Here is an 18,965-nt window from a genome sequence, read left to right on the forward strand (position 1 = left end):
TATATATACACTAACGATAAAATTTAATCAAAATTATTATATATATATATATATATATAAATCAGAATGTATCAACATATATATATGCACGAAAAACCTTTGACGGTAAAAGAATTATAATAAATAAAAAAAAAAAAACAAAAACCAGAACAGCAGAATACAATATTATGCTATCGCGGCGATGACAGCGACAGTGAACTATTGCAATTGCAGATTGCAGTTATACATAGGTACTTACTCGGGTAGGTACCGCTTACATACACGCTGCACACACAAAATATTATATTATAATGACGTGGCTTGCAGTTCGACGATGTGTATATGGGGTACACACGATTTCCCATACGCCGCCGGCCTACCACAATACGAGCACTTGTGGCGGTAGTACACATACTTTTTTTTTAATATAATATAATATATAATAATATTATATATTGTTTTTTATGTCGTCCTAAAACAATAGCGCTCAGCCGCCGCGTGTTTCCGGTGTCGACGACGATAATAATATTATTATTTTACACGCACACACACATATATAACTAGGTACTTACCCTAAACATATACACCATATATATACTATATACATCATACGCTTATACTATATAACATACGCGTATTATATTATTTTTTATACCTGCGAGTATGGATAGAACTGCAGCGGGTCGTATACTTGCAGACATATAAATAATTTAATATATATATATATATATATGCGTGTGTATGTACATACTTCCTGTGTATGCGCTGCAGCAGGAAGAAACGCAATTTCGGTACGATCAATTGTCCTTGTAAAGGACATATGGTAAGCACTACTCCGCGATTATAATATACATACGCGTCGCGTCAGTACATAACAAACGTACAGTGGCGTAGTTATGTATAGGTGGTATACATTGTACGGTTGCAGCCGTCTGTCCGAAATAACTGTTTTTTTTGTTTTGTTTTTTTGTTTTTTTTTTTTTTTTTTGTCTAACGTTCGTTCTAAAGAGAATAATAAGACGCGTCGTCTAGTCGTCTAGTCGTCTACCGCGATACGCTTGCAGAGAATGCAACAGTTACTATTTTTAAGGGGCATTGTATAGGCAATTTACAAAAATAGAAAAATCAGGTTAATAATATTATGTTCTTGAAAGACAACTTCGACAACAAAACTATTTGGAAAACTCACAAAAAAAACTCAGCCTCTGAGTTGAAACAAACGCAACAAATGTATATACTATTGTTTTATATAAAACCAAATACATTTACTTAAAATTTATTTGCAATTAGTACCAACGCGTTCTAGTATAACATTTTGTAGATACAAAATGCAGACACAAATAAACATGAATATTTTTATTTTTATCGAGATAAAGTCATGGAGATAAAATATACACATTATTTTTATTATTAAATTTTAAGGCTTTAAGTTGGTACGTATAGCCAAATTCATAAACTATACTATAAACAGCAGTACCTAACTTAGTTGGAATTATATTTTACAACTTAAGTACTTAATCTATGTACATAAGTTTAAATTTTCAAAAGAATGGTGTTCTTTTTATTCGAAAAAAAAATGTTATTTTTTGCAATGATACGGGCTGACGTGACCAGTTTTCTAGCCACTACCCAATGTTTTAAATTTTACGGGAGAAGAACGTCGTACAAATTTCAAATATACGTTTGTAGATTTACGGGCATGATTTGCATCATTTTTGTAAAACCATCTTTTTGAAAATCTTAATTTTTACCTGGATAAGGTTGAAAATATGCATTTTTGGTCACTTTGTGTAATTTTTATTTGACGGGAAAAGGAGGTATTAATTATATAATATGTAATAATAACTATTCTAATTTTAAGGAGATAAGTTATCTCAAAAAACTACCCTTCTTATGGGCACGCCACTGATATATGTATCAAGAGCCTTGAAGACGTCAAATCTGCATGTGTCATCTCTGTCTTACTAATATATCTACAACAAATTTGTATTCAGCAGTTCTAATTTTGTGTATTAAAATTAAATAATAGAGAGAAGTAGACGATTATCAAGCTTATAGGCTACGGGTAAGATTATTTTTTGTATTTTAGCATAAGCGTTTTACGATATTTTAATTTTTACCGACTCATAAATATCAAAAATACTCATATCTTAATTAAAAATTAAAATACTTGTTCTAAAGTAAGAAAATTTAAAATTACGAAGACACTTTTATTTATAAACTTATTTTTGTTATATATATATATATGTATGTTATGTATAATATATATTACACAATATCCAAAAGATAACTCAACAATAGGTCCAAATAATGGATTTGATGAATTCGTAAGATCTAAATTTGGAATGTATTGGAAAATACTGTATTATATCGATGGGAATATGGGATGATTAGTAGTTATAGTAATTAGTAATTACAAATTAAACGAAAGTATTAATTAATTAATTTAAGTATATTTTAAGTATAGAAATCAGAATATAATTTTTAAAAATGTTGATGCTGATTGAGGTCTATGGTGCGAAGTTGTAAACACTTAAATTTAAACTCGTTTATATCTATAAATTATTTCAATTTAATAATTTGTACTAAATTTATAATTTGCATTTGTATTTTTGTAGGTAGTAAATGTACACTCCAAAATAAGGGATGCGACGTTGGAAGACGATCCGTTTGTGTTCTCCTCGACCAAAAAATGTTATCTCTTTTCTTTTGTCATAAAATTGAATCTTCAGCCCGGGTACTACAATGGCATTGTCCTAAATAATGAAATCGAGGAGAGGTAATGATACGTCATCATTTATGGGTGTCAGGGCGACTCAACTTAATCAGAGCCACCCTGAAGCAATATATACTCAGTAATTTGCTACCTCTTATCAAGGAGCTATCAAAAAAATTATAATATACCAATTTCATGCATAATAAATAATAATACTTCATGAATTGGTATGTGAAATATCCAAATCCGGTCCTAGGTGAAGGTATTTATTAATAATTACAAAAACCGTCGGATGTCATTAAGTTACCTATAATATCAAATGCATCATTTATAATAGGTATTATGAATAATACCTATTCAGAATTCAAATACTCACATTAAAATTTAGAGAAACAATATTACCACTTACCAGCAATTCCAATATTGACACGATAATACGATACTCAAACCAATTAACATATTCGGAATTCGGATAATCCTTTTGCCGTCTTAAATTAAATAATTTAAAAAACAACTAAAAATGTAGAACATCGTCATACTATGCAGTTAGCGAAAACATTAAACTACAAAACAAAATACCTAACGCCATCTCTCGACAAGAGTGAATTTCGTGTGCATCGTGAAGTTTTAAAATCTAAACTATGACAACGTTAGCAGACGATATTTACATCGTAATCCGAACCAGTTGACCAGAAAACAAAAACGGGTAGTACTTACTGGTATCACTGGTATTAGTGATGTCATGTGGACATTTATGTGTCATATTCCTTTAGTAAATTTTACGATTTTACGCATTTACGGTCTTTGATTTCGGATTTATACATTTTTATTTAAGTGTTAGCAAAAAGGTACCTCGGATAAAATCACAAGTATGCTAAAATATAAAACTCTATTTTAGAATTGAGAGATCATACCAGAGTTAAGCATAATAGAAACTCTTGGAATGTTTATTGGGTAGGTATCTAATAATTGTAAAGGTACTTTAGTTCAGCTTTTAACAGATTACTTTCAAAAGTTTACCTGATCTTATTGAATTATTAAGTATAACTTAACACAGGTAATCAACATATAATAGAAACAATCTTGATTTGTCACATTATTGAATAGATGTTGCATGTTGTCATTATCTTACCAAAACCTCTAACAACAATACCATTAAATCAATTACATTATTAATTATTATTAAAATGACGAGATCAATGGTTAAATCTATATGAAGTTCCCTTTAAGATGGTTCTTAAATTTAATAATAACCCCCTAACATTTTAACAAACAATTAATGCATTGTTTACCATCTTTAATTATATTTTGTGCAGTTATATATTATTCAACATTTATTTACATTAAGAAAATTAGCAAAATTAAAACATTTTTATTCATCTGATTTCTTAACAATGAATAACATAATAATATTAAATAAACAATACAATTTGTTTTTAACAAACATAAACTGTATAGTTTTGTTGTTATTTGAGACCAATACTATGTGATGTAAAGTTTTTTTAAGTTTCTGAAGCATCTTATTTTGCAACAAGCTCTTACCACAAAAACAAAAAACATACAATATTATATACATATGAACTGGAAAATCATTTTCTAACCACCACAAATGTTTTACATTTTCAATCATAATTATAACTATAATTAGTTGATAAAATTAACAAACATTTCTATGATATTTAAATAGCTTAACAAATATACATTTACATATTTAAATAATAATGGACATCTATCACAGATAAATATTTTTATGCGTTAAAAATAAAATAAAGTAGAAAAGTTTAATGATTAAAGTATTTCCTACAAAGTATAAATAATTGGTAGGTATTGAGAAAATTAATCATAAAACAATTAACAAGAAGAGAAATATTAACATAAAAAGCGGTTTAATTGGTTATAGGGTATCGCATTTAAATGTTAAAAGAGTTGTATAAAATTAGTCGTAGAACCATCTCGCCACGCAGGATCATCAACGAGTTTTGCTCGACATAGTGGACATGTTTGCTCACGATCAAACCATTTGGCCACGCAAGCTTCACAGAATATATGTTGGCATTGTAACAAAACAGGTGTAGCATACTCATCATGACATATCGGACAATTGCTGCCAGCTATTGTCAGCTGTTCTTTGTTCGGCACTGTGCCCAATGCCTAAAATTTATAATAATTTTGTTAGATAAGTTAACTTATTAAATAGTAATATATTTTTGTGATAATTATTAAAATAACATTATTCCATTATATGAAAGAAAATAATAGAATAACTGATTAATAGAAAAAACAAATTTAATTTTTAAGAAAAAAACATTTAGTTGGATAACGTACGATATTTACTTATCATGTATTTTCTTCCTACCACTCTACAAAATACAATAACCTAAGAAGAAAATCATTGCAACATTACAAAATAGCTATTTTTAAACAACAACCTAACAGATTTCCATTAAAATTAATTATTTTTAATAAGGACAAGTACTTGATAATTTCATGAAAAAAATAAAATGTAATAGACAATTTTTATTTCAAAAAAATCTCTAAGACTAAGCATTATAAAAACATTAACAATGTGAGTTTGTATAATAAAATGAAACATTTATAATTTTTGTAAATAGTCTATATAATAATCTATGTTTTAATAAAAATAATAATAAATTATGTAAGAATGTGACCAACGACTGTATTAAAAACTTATTACCATGATAATGACATAACTACATTAAGTTATAAATTTTAATAAACTTACAACATTCTGAAGCAATTTGTATGAGGCCGTCCACCATAGTTTCACACAACCCATTAAATCAGTACCTTTTGACACCATGTAAGCAGCAGATAAAAAGACGCCAATAACCTTTTTTGGACCCTGATAAGATTCTAACATATAATACAACCATGGTTGGATAGGCACACAACACCGATATAATTGAGATGTAGCTTCAATGAACAGGTACACTTTTCCCTAAACAAAAAATAAAAGAATACATTTATTTATTTTAAATAGTCAAAATTTGAGACCAGAATTATATGCACTAATAATGTGACAAGTATAATGTAAAGCAAAAGGATCAAAATATGTATTAATATGCACAAATAATTTAAAAATATGCTCAAATATGCATCATAAATTTATACTGTTTTAAAACAACAAAAATATATTAAAATAAATATAACAAAATTAGAAGTGTTGGACTTTTCAACATCTAAGTATATCAACAAAATATTTAAATAAAAAAAAAAACATCATTATATGTTTTTAAACAGCTTAAACAAATGAAATATAACAATATTTGCAGTGTTGTCAATAAATGAATGCTAAATCTTTACACAACTAAAAAGTAACTTTAAAAGTAATTTAATTTGTCAGATAATAGTTTATCAACACATTATCAAACTAGAGAAGATAAAATTCTATATTATGTTGATGGTAATTTTTTTTTCTCGCTAATATGGCAGTATTTAAAAATTACAATTTCCAAAATAAAAACATAAAGTAATTTAATTATTTACTAAGATTGTAAAAAATATGCACATAATATACACTATGAAAAAATGTACCCCAAACCTCGAAAAATATGCCATTATATACAAATTTAAATTTAGTCTATGGAATCATTTGGATCTAAATCGCCCACATTTCAAACCTTTGTATAAGTTCATACACTCATTATGAACATGCAAATACATAAAATTCTGGTCTCTAATCATAATATTAAAGCTTACATACTCGTTTAATTATTGGTAAAATCTTAATAGGCATCATAATAATAATTATTTTAAAAATAATTGTTATTAATTTTAAAATGTAATCATCCACTGCTATAGACCATAACAGACTACTAATTGTCAAAGACTGTGTGAACGGAGGAATAAATATCAATCTGGAATTATAAACATAGTTTATCAATTGTACTATAAATCTATATACAGATTTAGTTTTTATATAAGTTATAATTACCCAAAATGTAAGTTCATGTCATTGTAAAAGAAGTAGAATAAAAATACAGACATTGCCATATGACAAATGGCAAACAGTAAAAAGCCAATACTGCGCTGTGATTGTTTGGCCACCTCACGCTTTACCACATTGTTGAAGTAACGAAATGAAATAAAGAGCACCAAAAAGAGTAGAATAGCTGAAATCACAAGATACATACAAGCACGTTCGTTAGTCGAACCTTCAGGCCATATATCTTTTTTAGTCATGCTTACACAAACAGGTGAACAGAGTAGCTGTTTAATTTACCTGGAATATGGTCGAATACAGCTTTCGATAAAAGTATCAATAAGAATGGAATGTATTTAAGAGCTACACTCAGCATTTGAGCGATTTCTGGGTTGTGTCGAAGAACATCGTCTTCGCTTTCTGAAAAAGAATAAACAATATAATTCAATGATATATTTTCATATGATAAATAGGTATTAAAGTTATAAAATTATTAAATACAATTTTCTTCAGAAAATAAAAATGTTAAATACTTGAATGTAGACTAACCAATTTTGAATAAAATATTAAGTTTTAAAGTATTTAAAGGTACTTTGTTTAGGATATTTTAATGATGTATAATGTATACAACTAATTTATATATAAGATTTCAAAAGAACCAAATAATATTTGCAATAGTTTAAAACATTCATGTTTTCAAAATAAAAAAAAAATTTTAAATTACACAGTCCTGCGACTACTTTGCTGTTTTAACATTTTGCACTTATATTTATAGATTTTAACAGGCTGAATTCAAATATGTAATCATTTTTTCTCTAACACGTCTAGTTTTTCTACAATTTGAATTTTAAATATTGTATTTTCTGTACAGTCATACAATAATATGCGATATATTCCCAAGTCGAATTATTATTATTAACTCATTATGTAGTATACTTTACTGAAACTTTAATCTTATCTTTATTAAATTGTTTATCTTATAGTAGTTCAATTAAATATATTTTTAAACTCATACAATTGATGTTTATTCTTTATAGTTACGTTTATTTTTTTTTAGTATGACGTCTAAAAACATTAAAGAAGATGTTGAAAAATAATTCAAATTTATTTTGTTAAAAATGTATACCATGAATATTTTGGTATTTATTTAGGAGATCAAGATAAATTATGAGTACCCCATAATACTTGCTGATCCTGAGTTAAAAGTTTGCGAAATTGGTAACAAGGTCAGCGTTTATCAATGCCTTTTGGAGTACAATGATTTAGTGAAAACCGAAAAATCATATTGACGATTGCTATTTTTGTATTGTAGATATTTTCGGTTATAATAAGAAAAATAAATCAAAGCTGATTTACCCAAATTTATCTTCTGCTTTACGATCAATACCACATGGCCCAGAATTACCAATACCTGTACCGTCAGAAACCTTTGAAACTATTTTAAATAACAATACTTCTATAGATTCCGATGATAATCTTAGTAACAATGATGAAGATTTTCAACTTGACATCACAGATGCTTCACAAATTTTGATCAATTTGAATTAAATAATTTAGTATTACTAAAGAGGCAGCTGAAATTTAGGTTTGAGACTCAAAGAAAAAAATTTACTTACAATAGGTACTACTTTTTATTGGTACAGGAATTTACACAAATTTCAGATTTGAATTTTGCGCATTAAGATCTATAAGAATCAAGTATTATTATAAAAAAAAACAAAAAAAAAATAAATATATTTTGCAGGATTGTGTTATCAATGAGAAAAAAAAATAATAATAGTGTATGCTACTGCTTCAGTATAATTTGTGTATAATGTATTGATACATTGTGACATTAATTATAAATAAATTTTAATAACAATGCTTAAAAATTAATCTTAACCTTTTATTTCAATAATGACAGTAATATTCAATAAATTATGTATTATACTGTTTATATTTAAAGATTTTGTATTTTAAAATTTCTATTATTTTACATTTAATTTAAATATTCTATAAATAATTTTAAAATATTCAAGTACTTAAAAAGTTAAGTATTTTATTAATTGGTTTAATTATAAATTTACTAAATGTCAAAAACTTCAAAATCAATATAATTATGATAGTAATTAACATACCAATATTGTTAATGAAACTACTAATTTAAATTAAATTATGTGGCTTAAAATCATTTTAAAATAAATACTAAATAATTAGGGATAGTTACTAAGAAAAATTATACCTGCAGAATATTTAAGTATAGTTAGAATTAATGTATAACCCAAATAACTTACGGTTTTCATTGTTATTATTATTAGATCCATTAATTGAGGATCCTCCTGGACTTTGAGGCAACTGTTCTACATTTAAATCTGAATTTGATAAATTCATATCTATTGCTACATCATCATTTGGTTCAGTAAGTGATCTTTGAGTAGTTAAAGGCAGTCTTTGTGATACTGGAGTTGTTGCAATAGGTCTAACCTCTCCTATAAAAATCAAAGGGTTTACTATTAGAAAATAATTCACTATAAGTTATTATGATACAGATAATACCTGTAGTTATGAAGTTTTGGTCTTCTGTTTCTGATAGACTGGGTGGAGATAGAGGTAAGTGAGCATTGTTGGTGTTCAAATTCAACCAGGTAGGTAAACTCAGGCGTACAGAAGAACTGGGACCAAGTGGTTGTGGCGACCCAGGATCAGGATGTCGTGCCACTGATATTATAGGCCGTAGTTCTTCAACTACATTGTGCACATTGCTTCTTAACATGGCTGAACCTTCAGCTGCTCTACGTTCAATGTGCATCATAAGATCGGCCGCAAGGCTCATACGGCGACTAGCAACTGGCACTGCCGCTCTACTATCTGTTTCCGATTTGTGAACTTAAAGACATTTGATAATATATACAGACAAACTTATTGACGATTACCATTATCAGGTGCTGCAGTTCCAGGTTCATCATTGAAATTGGACATTGTTAAAATTTAAAATATAAACAATTTACGATATTATTTAAATATTATTTCATCGAATTTATGATCCTCATTATATTATTTGTTACACCAGAGAACAAATGAATGACACATTATCCAATATATATATATATATTCGGGATTATAATATTGTAAACTAAACGTCTGAATAAAATTAAATAACTAAGTAAATCGACTTTAAAATACGTTTATTCGTCATAAGCAATGAGTTAATGAGTTGTGAGTGTTATGACATCATTATTACAATTTTTTTCTTATCAATTATATTACTGATACACATATGTTTTTACTATGATTTTTATCATTCAAGGTTATTTGAATAAAAAGAAACAAAAACATACTGTATCAAAATATTAAATACGTATTAGATAGGCTTGCATGTTTTACTGTTTATTGTTTAAGGGCTACAGAGTTACAAACTATAATTAAATACCTATTTCAAATTCGAAAAATAATTATTTAAAAACCGAGGTTAATTACTCTATTGTACAATTATCGAGTACTCGAGTGTACCTCCGACTATTTCGTCTATGTAATCAATAATCATAATAATAATTGTAAGAAGTGTGATGTGTTTGAATTCAATAATAAATCAGTAATCACTACTCATTATTTACTTACTTAAAAATTAATAACGATTCTAAGAGAAGATTATCTGTCAATCTTAACTCTTAAAGATGTGATCAAGAGCATGTATACGACAAGAAAGGGTGTTATGTGAATCAGGTCCTGTCCTTATTTTTTTTATTTTTGCTTAATTCAAAAAAATGAAAATTCAGTAAATTTCAAACAATATCTGAATATCATTATAATTTATAAAATATAAAAAAAATTACAATTATAACTTTTGATCTCCGGAGGACTAAGAATATATTTCTATAACCCTTGATTCGAAAATTCGAATAAATCTATAGGAACGTTGAATAAATCCTGACAATGTATCAAACAAATCCAACTAAAATATATATATACATGGACAGAAATATCAAGTGATTATCAGTAAAATACTATTTTTTAGAAAATGTTAAAAAGTACAATATCATTGTTTGTATTTATATAAAAAATACACCTATTTATTTATTTGTTATTATTTTATTAATGCATATTTCATGTATCATACAAAAATATTCAATACGATGTATCATTATATAAATTTAATTATGTACCTACAACTCTTATTCTTTCTATACAATTAATATAATCTAATTACTGATTTTACCTTGACAGCCCTCAGATCCACGATTGTACCTATATAAAATAAATTATATGACATGGAAAAAAAATATTAAATAAATAATTTTAATTTGAAATATGATAGTTAAAACAAACACATTTTAGTTGTATATACTGTACTTTTACTAAATAAATTACTAAAATTAACAAATTATAAGTTAGTTACAATAATTTATTCTATTCAACTATAAAATATTGTCAACATTTTATCACCAAATAAAAATAGTTAATATTGCAATCATCTAATATACTCGTATAGTACCTAACGTTATCTAAAATTATTCACAAATACGAATATTTCGTAATCATGATGAACTAATAATTACATTAAACGATCAGACTATTGTTCATTTATCATTCATGCAGGTACATTTATATAAATGTAGTGACTTTAATCTCACACAGTCTACAAAATAGAATGCTTTTGTTAGATGAAAAAATATTTTTTTCTAATTCCAAAACATATTTACGAATAGATTTAGTGTTTGGCATTATTTTTAATTAATGTACAAACACGAACTATGACAAAGCAAAGTCATACAAAAACTAAAACATCATTAGTTTTACATTATTGGCATTATAGTCGAAGTACCTATTTACAGGAATCTTTATCTATTATAACGAGCTTAAACGGTAATACAAAAAACAATTATTATCAAAATTATTTAGCCGAAATACTGGCTAATGAAAGTTTTAAGATAATTGAAATATACATGATTATTGATAGTTCGTGGGGAGGTTAATTCTTCGGCCTTCGCGGCGAATAGTTTGGTATAGCGAAATGATTATGGTAAAACGGTCCAGTAGTAAAATGTCCGGGTTCGGGTTTTACCCAATACAATTCTAATATTCGGCACCTACTTACCTCGTACTTATTAGTTATTATTAATTATTCGTGTCTAAACGTGAGGTGTTGGACTTTGTGCATAGTAAAATTAAAAATTAAATCGTCACGTTTACTCATTGACTTAAGGGAATTGTTAGTTGTTTACCACGGTGAAACAGAATATATGTAGTTAACTAACATAGAAAAGATAGTTGGAGAGAAACCAAGGGATAGAATATTATGATGTCAATACTTAGTACAAATTTCAAGTCATTACAATTATTAAAACTGTGGATTAGCGTAAATATTTCTGTTTGAATATCTAACCTATTAATAAAAATAATCAAATTAAAAGTTGAAGATTGAAACATTTTTATTGTTCCAATAGGCAACAAGTAATAACTACAGACACAAATAATAACTAAGACATTCATCAATTAGTTTAAAATCGAACATACATAAGTAGTAGGTATTTAGGTCCTAAGTCACTGTATATAATACATATTACTAACACAGTAACATGTAGTCTACATGATGTAGAATACCTACATTAGTAGGACTAAACATAAACACAGACTATACAGTCACAGCTAATAGGCAATAACAAACGAAATAGTTGTGATCGTTTTCGGGATCAAACAGGATACCTATGTTAAAATTTGGTCTACATAAAAAAATTTCATAAACACCCCATTTCATGCTATACATTTCCAAAGTTGCAACAGCCAGACAATAGTTGATTTATGGATCTCAGGTACCTATGGAGAAAGAGGATCGGGGTAGTCATCACATGTATAAGGAAGCCCCAGTACCTACAGCATATTCAGGTATACCAGAGGCCAGAGCCATCAAGTCTACGGCACCTTTATGACCCAAACTTTTGTACACTTCATAAAACTAACTTGTGTTAATTAAATAGCGGTTTTCAATTACAACTTACTAACCAATCACTTCGAGTCCACGACTTGAAGAGACAGATAGAGCTATAGAAAGCATATAGATATAGACACCATATCCTTTTACAAACTTAATGATTAGGTATATTATATTATATTGCAACAATAATTGGGTAATACATGGTAATGGTAATTGGTAAACATAGGTTATATTATACAGTTAACCTAGTGCATTAAACCATAATGTTGCATAATGTTAGTGTACCTATTAAAACTAGGTAGGTATAGGATTAATTATTTCATAATAGGTATAAAGAATTATTTACTGGTATTTATACATAAATATATATTATATTATGTGGACAATGGTTAAAGATGCTAAAACAGAAAGAAACACGTGAAACAATAATCCGCTTTATAGATTTTTGTACAATATTAAATTATTCTATAAAACAAATTGAAATTGTTGCATCATACAAAATATTAAAGAATTACTATTTATTCTATTTACGTACAGGTACCTATAATCAAATAAAAATTGAACTATGATACTGTAAGTATGCAGTAACTAAATATCGATTAAATGTAAAATAACTTATTAATTTATTATCGTTGTAACTTATTATTAATAGATATAAAAAATATTAAAACTGATAACAATTACATGCATAATATGCCATATACCTATCGTATTATTTATTTATATGATGCCATATAAATGTTCGTAGGAAACTTAATAAAAAATTAATTAAAATATACACCTAGGTGTATACTGTGTATAGCAGATGTTGTATGCGATATACTAATATACTTATTGTATTATAAAATAATTGTCATAACTTACACAAACACAAATGTGCTCAACGTAACTTAGATACTTCCTGTTACATCATGTGTGTTAACTTTTAGTTATCAACAACTCGTTGAAGGTTAAACCAGCCGTGTTGCGCCTATGGGTAATAATATTAATCGTTAGTATCCATAAAGTACAAACAATTAACGTATTTCATAGTCTCTATAATAATATGCACTTGCGTAGATTGTTAAGCATGTAATCAGCTTTAGAATAGCTCAAAATTTCAAAGCTTAGTGTAATCTTTATTTTATTCTATATAACTATTTTAAGCGTTCCATGTGACTTTAAACAATTTAATTATATTTATTACTTAGAATTAAAAAATTTTAAATTTATAGCTTTATACCTACATTGTCGCAACCGATGGTGAACAATGCTTTAACTATTAATTACCTAGTATCTACTTATAATACTAAATTAGTATCCGTTTATTAATTTAATTTACATAAAACATTTTGCTTAATATTTTATTCATTCCAACTTTTGAATTCTTTACACCAACATCTTCAAAATTAGAATTGTGAAATGATTTTATATAAAAATAATAAATCATTAATAATTCCTTAGAAGTATTTTTTAAATAAAACAATTTCAATAATAAAATAAAAAAATTAATTATATTTTCTTTAAGATATACATTACACACAATACATACATTTTATATTAACACCAATATGTAAAATAATAAAATAAAATAAAATACTTGTAATTATATTACATAATAAAAAGTAATATTTGAACATATGGCATAGTAAATTATATTATGATATAAAACTTACGATAGTTACAAGTTATTATTTATATCATTAAAATTTAACATTTATAACATTTATAACAATTGAATTGTTAATAAATCTAAAAAAAAAAAAACACTATTATTATGATAAGTTTTTCGTACATCTAATAATGTTTATATATATATATCTTAAAATGCTCTGGATAATTTATGTCTATAGAGGCCATGTTAGCTAAAATAATTTAATAAAGTCAATTGCTTTATTATTTAACACTTAAATCAATATTTATATTATAAACAATTATTAGTCTACCAATATTCGTCGAGTTTTAATATATTAAAAAAAAAATAGTATTCCTTATTTATTGAAAAATACATATAAGTTAAAAAACTGAACTAAACCGTATCACCGCTAGTTTCAAAAAAAGTCATACAAATGGAAGTAGCATGTAAATCTGCAGACTTAATTGTCACAAAGACAGTTGTTGAATTAAAAGAAAACGAAATCGTTTACGACATAGCAGAAGGAAAAGGAGATGAACAACAAGAGACAAAGGTAAAACCACATGAATTATTTCCAACGACGAGTGTACAAAACACAAACTTTATTGTGAACACATGACAAGTACACCCATAATCCATATAATGTTAATATATTATTTTTTTTTTATATATATATAATATATATATATTACAATTTAAAAGAAATTTACAAAATTTAACAATTTAACAATAATAAAAAATAAATATGGTTTATCAACTTCTTGTAAGCATAAGCTTGTGCTGGAAGTTGAGAGTGATAATAGTTAAAACTAAGGCCGCCCCTAGGGCAGGGCGAGCGGGGCCCTCACCCTGGTCCCCGCACTCTCACCACAGTTAAACAAGCCCCACTTTTATAGATATACAAGCTGACCCGACAAACGTTGTTTTGCCATATAAATTATATCTAAGGAATATGTTGGTATTCAAATAAAAAATAATTAAATTATTGTAAGTAAGAGGGAATGTCGTATACTGTTATATAACTGAGATGAATTTGAGCAAAATTGAGCACTGTGAATGATGACGGCCCATAAAAATAACAAAACACCAAATATCCTCACCGCCCATAAAGTAAATTTGTAAAAATGTATGTGGTTCGTTTGCCATTGGTATAACAATGAGCCCAGTTGGCCTTTGATTTTGAATGTTGAATTAAATTGTTGACCATTTGCAGCATTATTTTTAACTATTTCTGTTGCTCCGAACGATGTCATTTAGAAACATGAATTGAATGTTCGAATTGACTACAGGAACAGGTTAGAATCTGGATCCGTACCAATAAGTAAACCGTTCAATGGTTCAGGTGGTGTTTCAATTTCCGGTAGTTGCACTTTTCCTGACGCGCAACACATACCGGCTGGCTCATTTTTGAATTTAAGCGCATTACAATGCGGACATTCCTTGTCCATAGCACCAATCTCTTCTTTCGAATGAGCGTAATATTTAATATCGGGCCCATAATCGAATGCTAGACGAAGGAATGAATTGGATGTAAGTAGTAATAAAAAGACAGTTCTGGATCACCTCCCCCTTAAATTTACATGTAAAATCATATGACTTTTTTATAGGCAACAACTACTCATGCACCTCCCAAACACCTCCAAAATTTGTATTAATTAATTAGCATAGGCAATCTGCAACACATATTAACTAACCTAATCTAACCCGCCGCCGTCGTCAAACCCAGCGTTATCTATCGTTATAAATTCGTTAATATAAACATAGATTATGATGTCACTTCATGGGCGTAGGTAGGAAATATTTTCGGAGGGGGTTTTTGTCTAAATCTATATTAATATGATAAAATTAAGAATCAGTTATTTGTATGTATTAAATAATATAATAATAATTATAAATAATATAATAATAATTAATAGAAATAATAATATAATAATATTAAATAATACAATTGAATACCCATGGTCAATACAATATTTTGTCCATATAATTTTAAATTTAAAAAAAATTATAAGATAAAACTTTGTTTTCTTGGTTGGTTAAAAATATTAATCACTTCTTCCGGGTCAATATTAATTTCGATGAACGCTTAGCAAAGCAAGTCCAGTTAATCGTTCATTTTCTCGAATTTCTCGTATGATTTAATACTCGTAATGTTGAAAAGTTCTTTCTGCAGTGGTAGTTGATACAGTGTAAATAAAGTTAACAATTGTTTATATTTGGAAAAATCAGAATCACATTTTAAAAATGCTCAAATGCCGAGGATGGCCTACAATCTTCTTTTCTTTACTCCATTTGATTTCCACGATAAATATTCTGCATTAAACTGTTGATGATCGAAAGTATATTCTTGTAAAAATCCATAAGTAAAACATCTTTTCTCTGTTGTAAAACAACTTTATTCGGCACTGATTTTGAAAGATAAATTAATCTGATGATGTTCATACTTTTTAAATGTGTTGTCGATGATCAAAAACGGTATAAAGTTACTCTATAATATTCTTCCGGCTGTGATTCTGTCATATGTATCTCCGGATTAATTTGTTTTGATAATCTTGGTACAGCTCATTGCACCTACATCACGTTAAAGTTTTCGAAGCCGTAATAATCTGAGGTTAAATTCCACCTCACATTTTGAAGCGAAGGTATTTAATGAATCAGCATACAACTGACATGATCACATGCTTTGGTGAATCCGAATCAATTTTGTAAATATTTACACAGTGGAAGGTAAGTAAACTTTCAGTTACGTTTAATCAATATGAAATCAGGTTTGATAATGGTGCCAGAAATTGAGTATGTAGCTTTTGGATATTTCATTATTTATTACTTCTTGAGTTACAATTCTAAAGTATGTATTATTGATATACATTTCATGAAATCGATTTATGGATTCGTCTTTTGAGCAACCCATACGTTTCACAGATGTAATCTATCATGATTGGACTCTGGTAAAGAAGATTTATATAACTTGTTTTAATATATTAGTGCGTTGAGGCGATTTTAAGAATGATGTAATAAGACTAACAGTACCATGACAGTTTCTAATCATTTGAATTTGTGACAGATAACCATTATAGAATTTAGAATGACGCTACAAATGCACATACAAGGCTTTTTGGATATTCAGAACGAATAATAGTTTGTGCACGCCGTTCAACCAGACCACTCAGATGGCTGCTCTCATCGATGCTTGTCAATCATAAATTAATTATTCCATTTTCTTTTAGTCGTGTTAAATTCGTAATAGCTAATCACGCCCGTCATGTCATGAACAGGAATAATTACGAAATGTTCACGAGTACTTACGCTTGATGTAAATACTATATTCTTAAACATAACATTTGTTCGCATTAAGATATATCGGTTGTTCGTCAGCTAGAACCGCAAAATATTTAGAATTGTTTATATTATCTACAATTTTCTTTTAATAAATTTTACTATACAAATTCATTTGAATAGGGACTTGTATTGTAAATACTATTGTCGTTAATAAAATGATCTTCTAAGACATATCTGCATCAACTCAGAAATCCAGTAAAGTAGTCTAAATGTACACATCGTTTAATCACGTTATTTGATAAACAATCAATTTTCCTCTTAATGGAGAGCTCTTTGTCCGACCACAATTATTGTTTTAATAGAAGTTAATTTTCTTCTTTATTCTTCACGGCGTGCTCGTTCAGTATTTAATATATTGAGTAACATCATTTGTTTTCCTTATACAGATAGAAGTTATCATGCCATTATTTTACAAAGTATTATGATGCATGTCTTTTCATATTTTTATTATGTTCTTTCATTTTCTCAATTATTAAGACTTTTGAAACAAATTACTTAGTTTTGATTATTACCTTTACCAAAAGTCTTTCTAGCAAGAATTAACAGTATTTACAATAAATTCCGTTTTCAATTTTGAATATAAAATCCAAGGAATTGATCAATCCACTGTATTTGAAATTTTAGATTACGTATGCTTTCTATAGGAAAATTAAATTATTGGGAGTATCAAAATCGGTTAAAATTATTTGCGTTCCCACGTCACGTCAAAATTTTATTTACAAAAAGATATATCATCATTCAGTAAGTGTAGAGCTTTTGAAATGATTCAATAGTTTTCTATAGTTTGTTCTTCATTTATAGTTTCAATAGTTTCTGATAAAATTTGAATCAAGATTTTGTTTTTATAAATGTAGATATGAGATTGTTGCTAACCTCTTAATACATGTGATTTTAAAATCTAAAGAATATTACGAATATATTTTTAAGATTATTTTAATATTTTATTAATTGATTATATTATTTTGTTTAAATAGATTGAGTTTATTAAATTTGTAGCAAATGGTCACGACATATAATTAATATAAAATAACATAGTACTTACTAAACTTTAGTAAGATTTTCATTAAAAATTTATTTGCACACTGAAATATCTAGTACCTACAGGCTATCATCACTACGACTAATTGAACAATATATAAAGACTTTAAGCGACAATAATTGGAACAAACCCTGTCTGATAATCGCGGTCCGCCGATAAAATCTTATATATTGAATTTATCTAAATGATTTAATGTATTTATACACTATACCTATTTTGTTATGTTATTACAATAATTGCAATACAACTAGTATCAATGTAATTTTGGTTTCCAGATCACCTAGTACCTATAATATGCAGTTAATAATATTACTCGAACAATTCACATTAAAAAGCTCAAGATTGTTTATTAATTTCGAGGGGCGTTGTTACACAACCCCATCTTACACCCCTTATGTGTCACTTGAAGATGTATTTTATTTA

At 27.4% G+C, this 18,965-nt stretch overlaps 1 protein-coding gene across 2 annotated transcripts; it reads right to left on the bottom strand.

Annotated features, from left to right (window-relative positions):
* Positions 1 to 4,414: 4,414 nt before the first annotated feature.
* On the bottom strand, positions 4,415 to 9,757 carry LOC112601052 (RING finger and transmembrane domain-containing protein 2-like). Of its 2 annotated transcripts, none has more exons than XM_025348460.1 (8): positions 9,551 to 9,596; positions 9,174 to 9,485; positions 8,912 to 9,106; positions 6,939 to 7,058; positions 6,651 to 6,870; positions 6,420 to 6,573; positions 5,439 to 5,654; positions 4,415 to 4,846 (listed from the first exon to the last, which is right to left on the bottom strand). In XM_025348460.1, exons 1-8 carry the CDS (start codon positions 9,594 to 9,596, stop codon positions 4,613 to 4,615), a joined length of 1,497 nt encoding a protein of 498 aa, XP_025204245.1. In that variant the 3' UTR covers positions 4,415 to 4,612. The 2 variants fall into 2 exon arrangements, with proteins under 2 accessions (XP_025204245.1, XP_025204247.1); XM_025348462.1 differs by having other exon boundaries at positions 4,613 to 4,846; positions 6,651 to 6,828; positions 9,551 to 9,757.
* Between the last annotated feature and the right edge of the window lie 9,208 nt (positions 9,758 to 18,965).

Source organism: Melanaphis sacchari, unplaced genomic scaffold (assembly GCF_002803265.2).
Source record: "Melanaphis sacchari strain LSU unplaced genomic scaffold, SCAv2.0 Contig74_pilon_pilon, whole genome shotgun sequence".
NCBI lineage: Eukaryota > Metazoa > Arthropoda > Insecta > Hemiptera > Aphididae > Melanaphis > Melanaphis sacchari.

Bases quoted from the DNA above. Each gene is read 5' to 3' on its own strand.
- LOC112601052 (XM_025348460.1), bottom strand. From the start codon at position 9,596: ATGTCCAATTTCAATGATGAACCTGGAACTGCAGCACCTGATAATG. The intron at 5,655-6,419 runs GTATGTAAGCTT...TTTTTTGTTTAG, and splicing joins TTTTACCAATAATTAAACGA to GGAAAAGTGTACCTGTTCAT. The intron at 4,847-5,438 runs GTAAGTTTATTA...TATAAATTTTAG, and splicing joins ACAAATTGCTTCAGAATGTT to GCATTGGGCACAGTGCCGAA.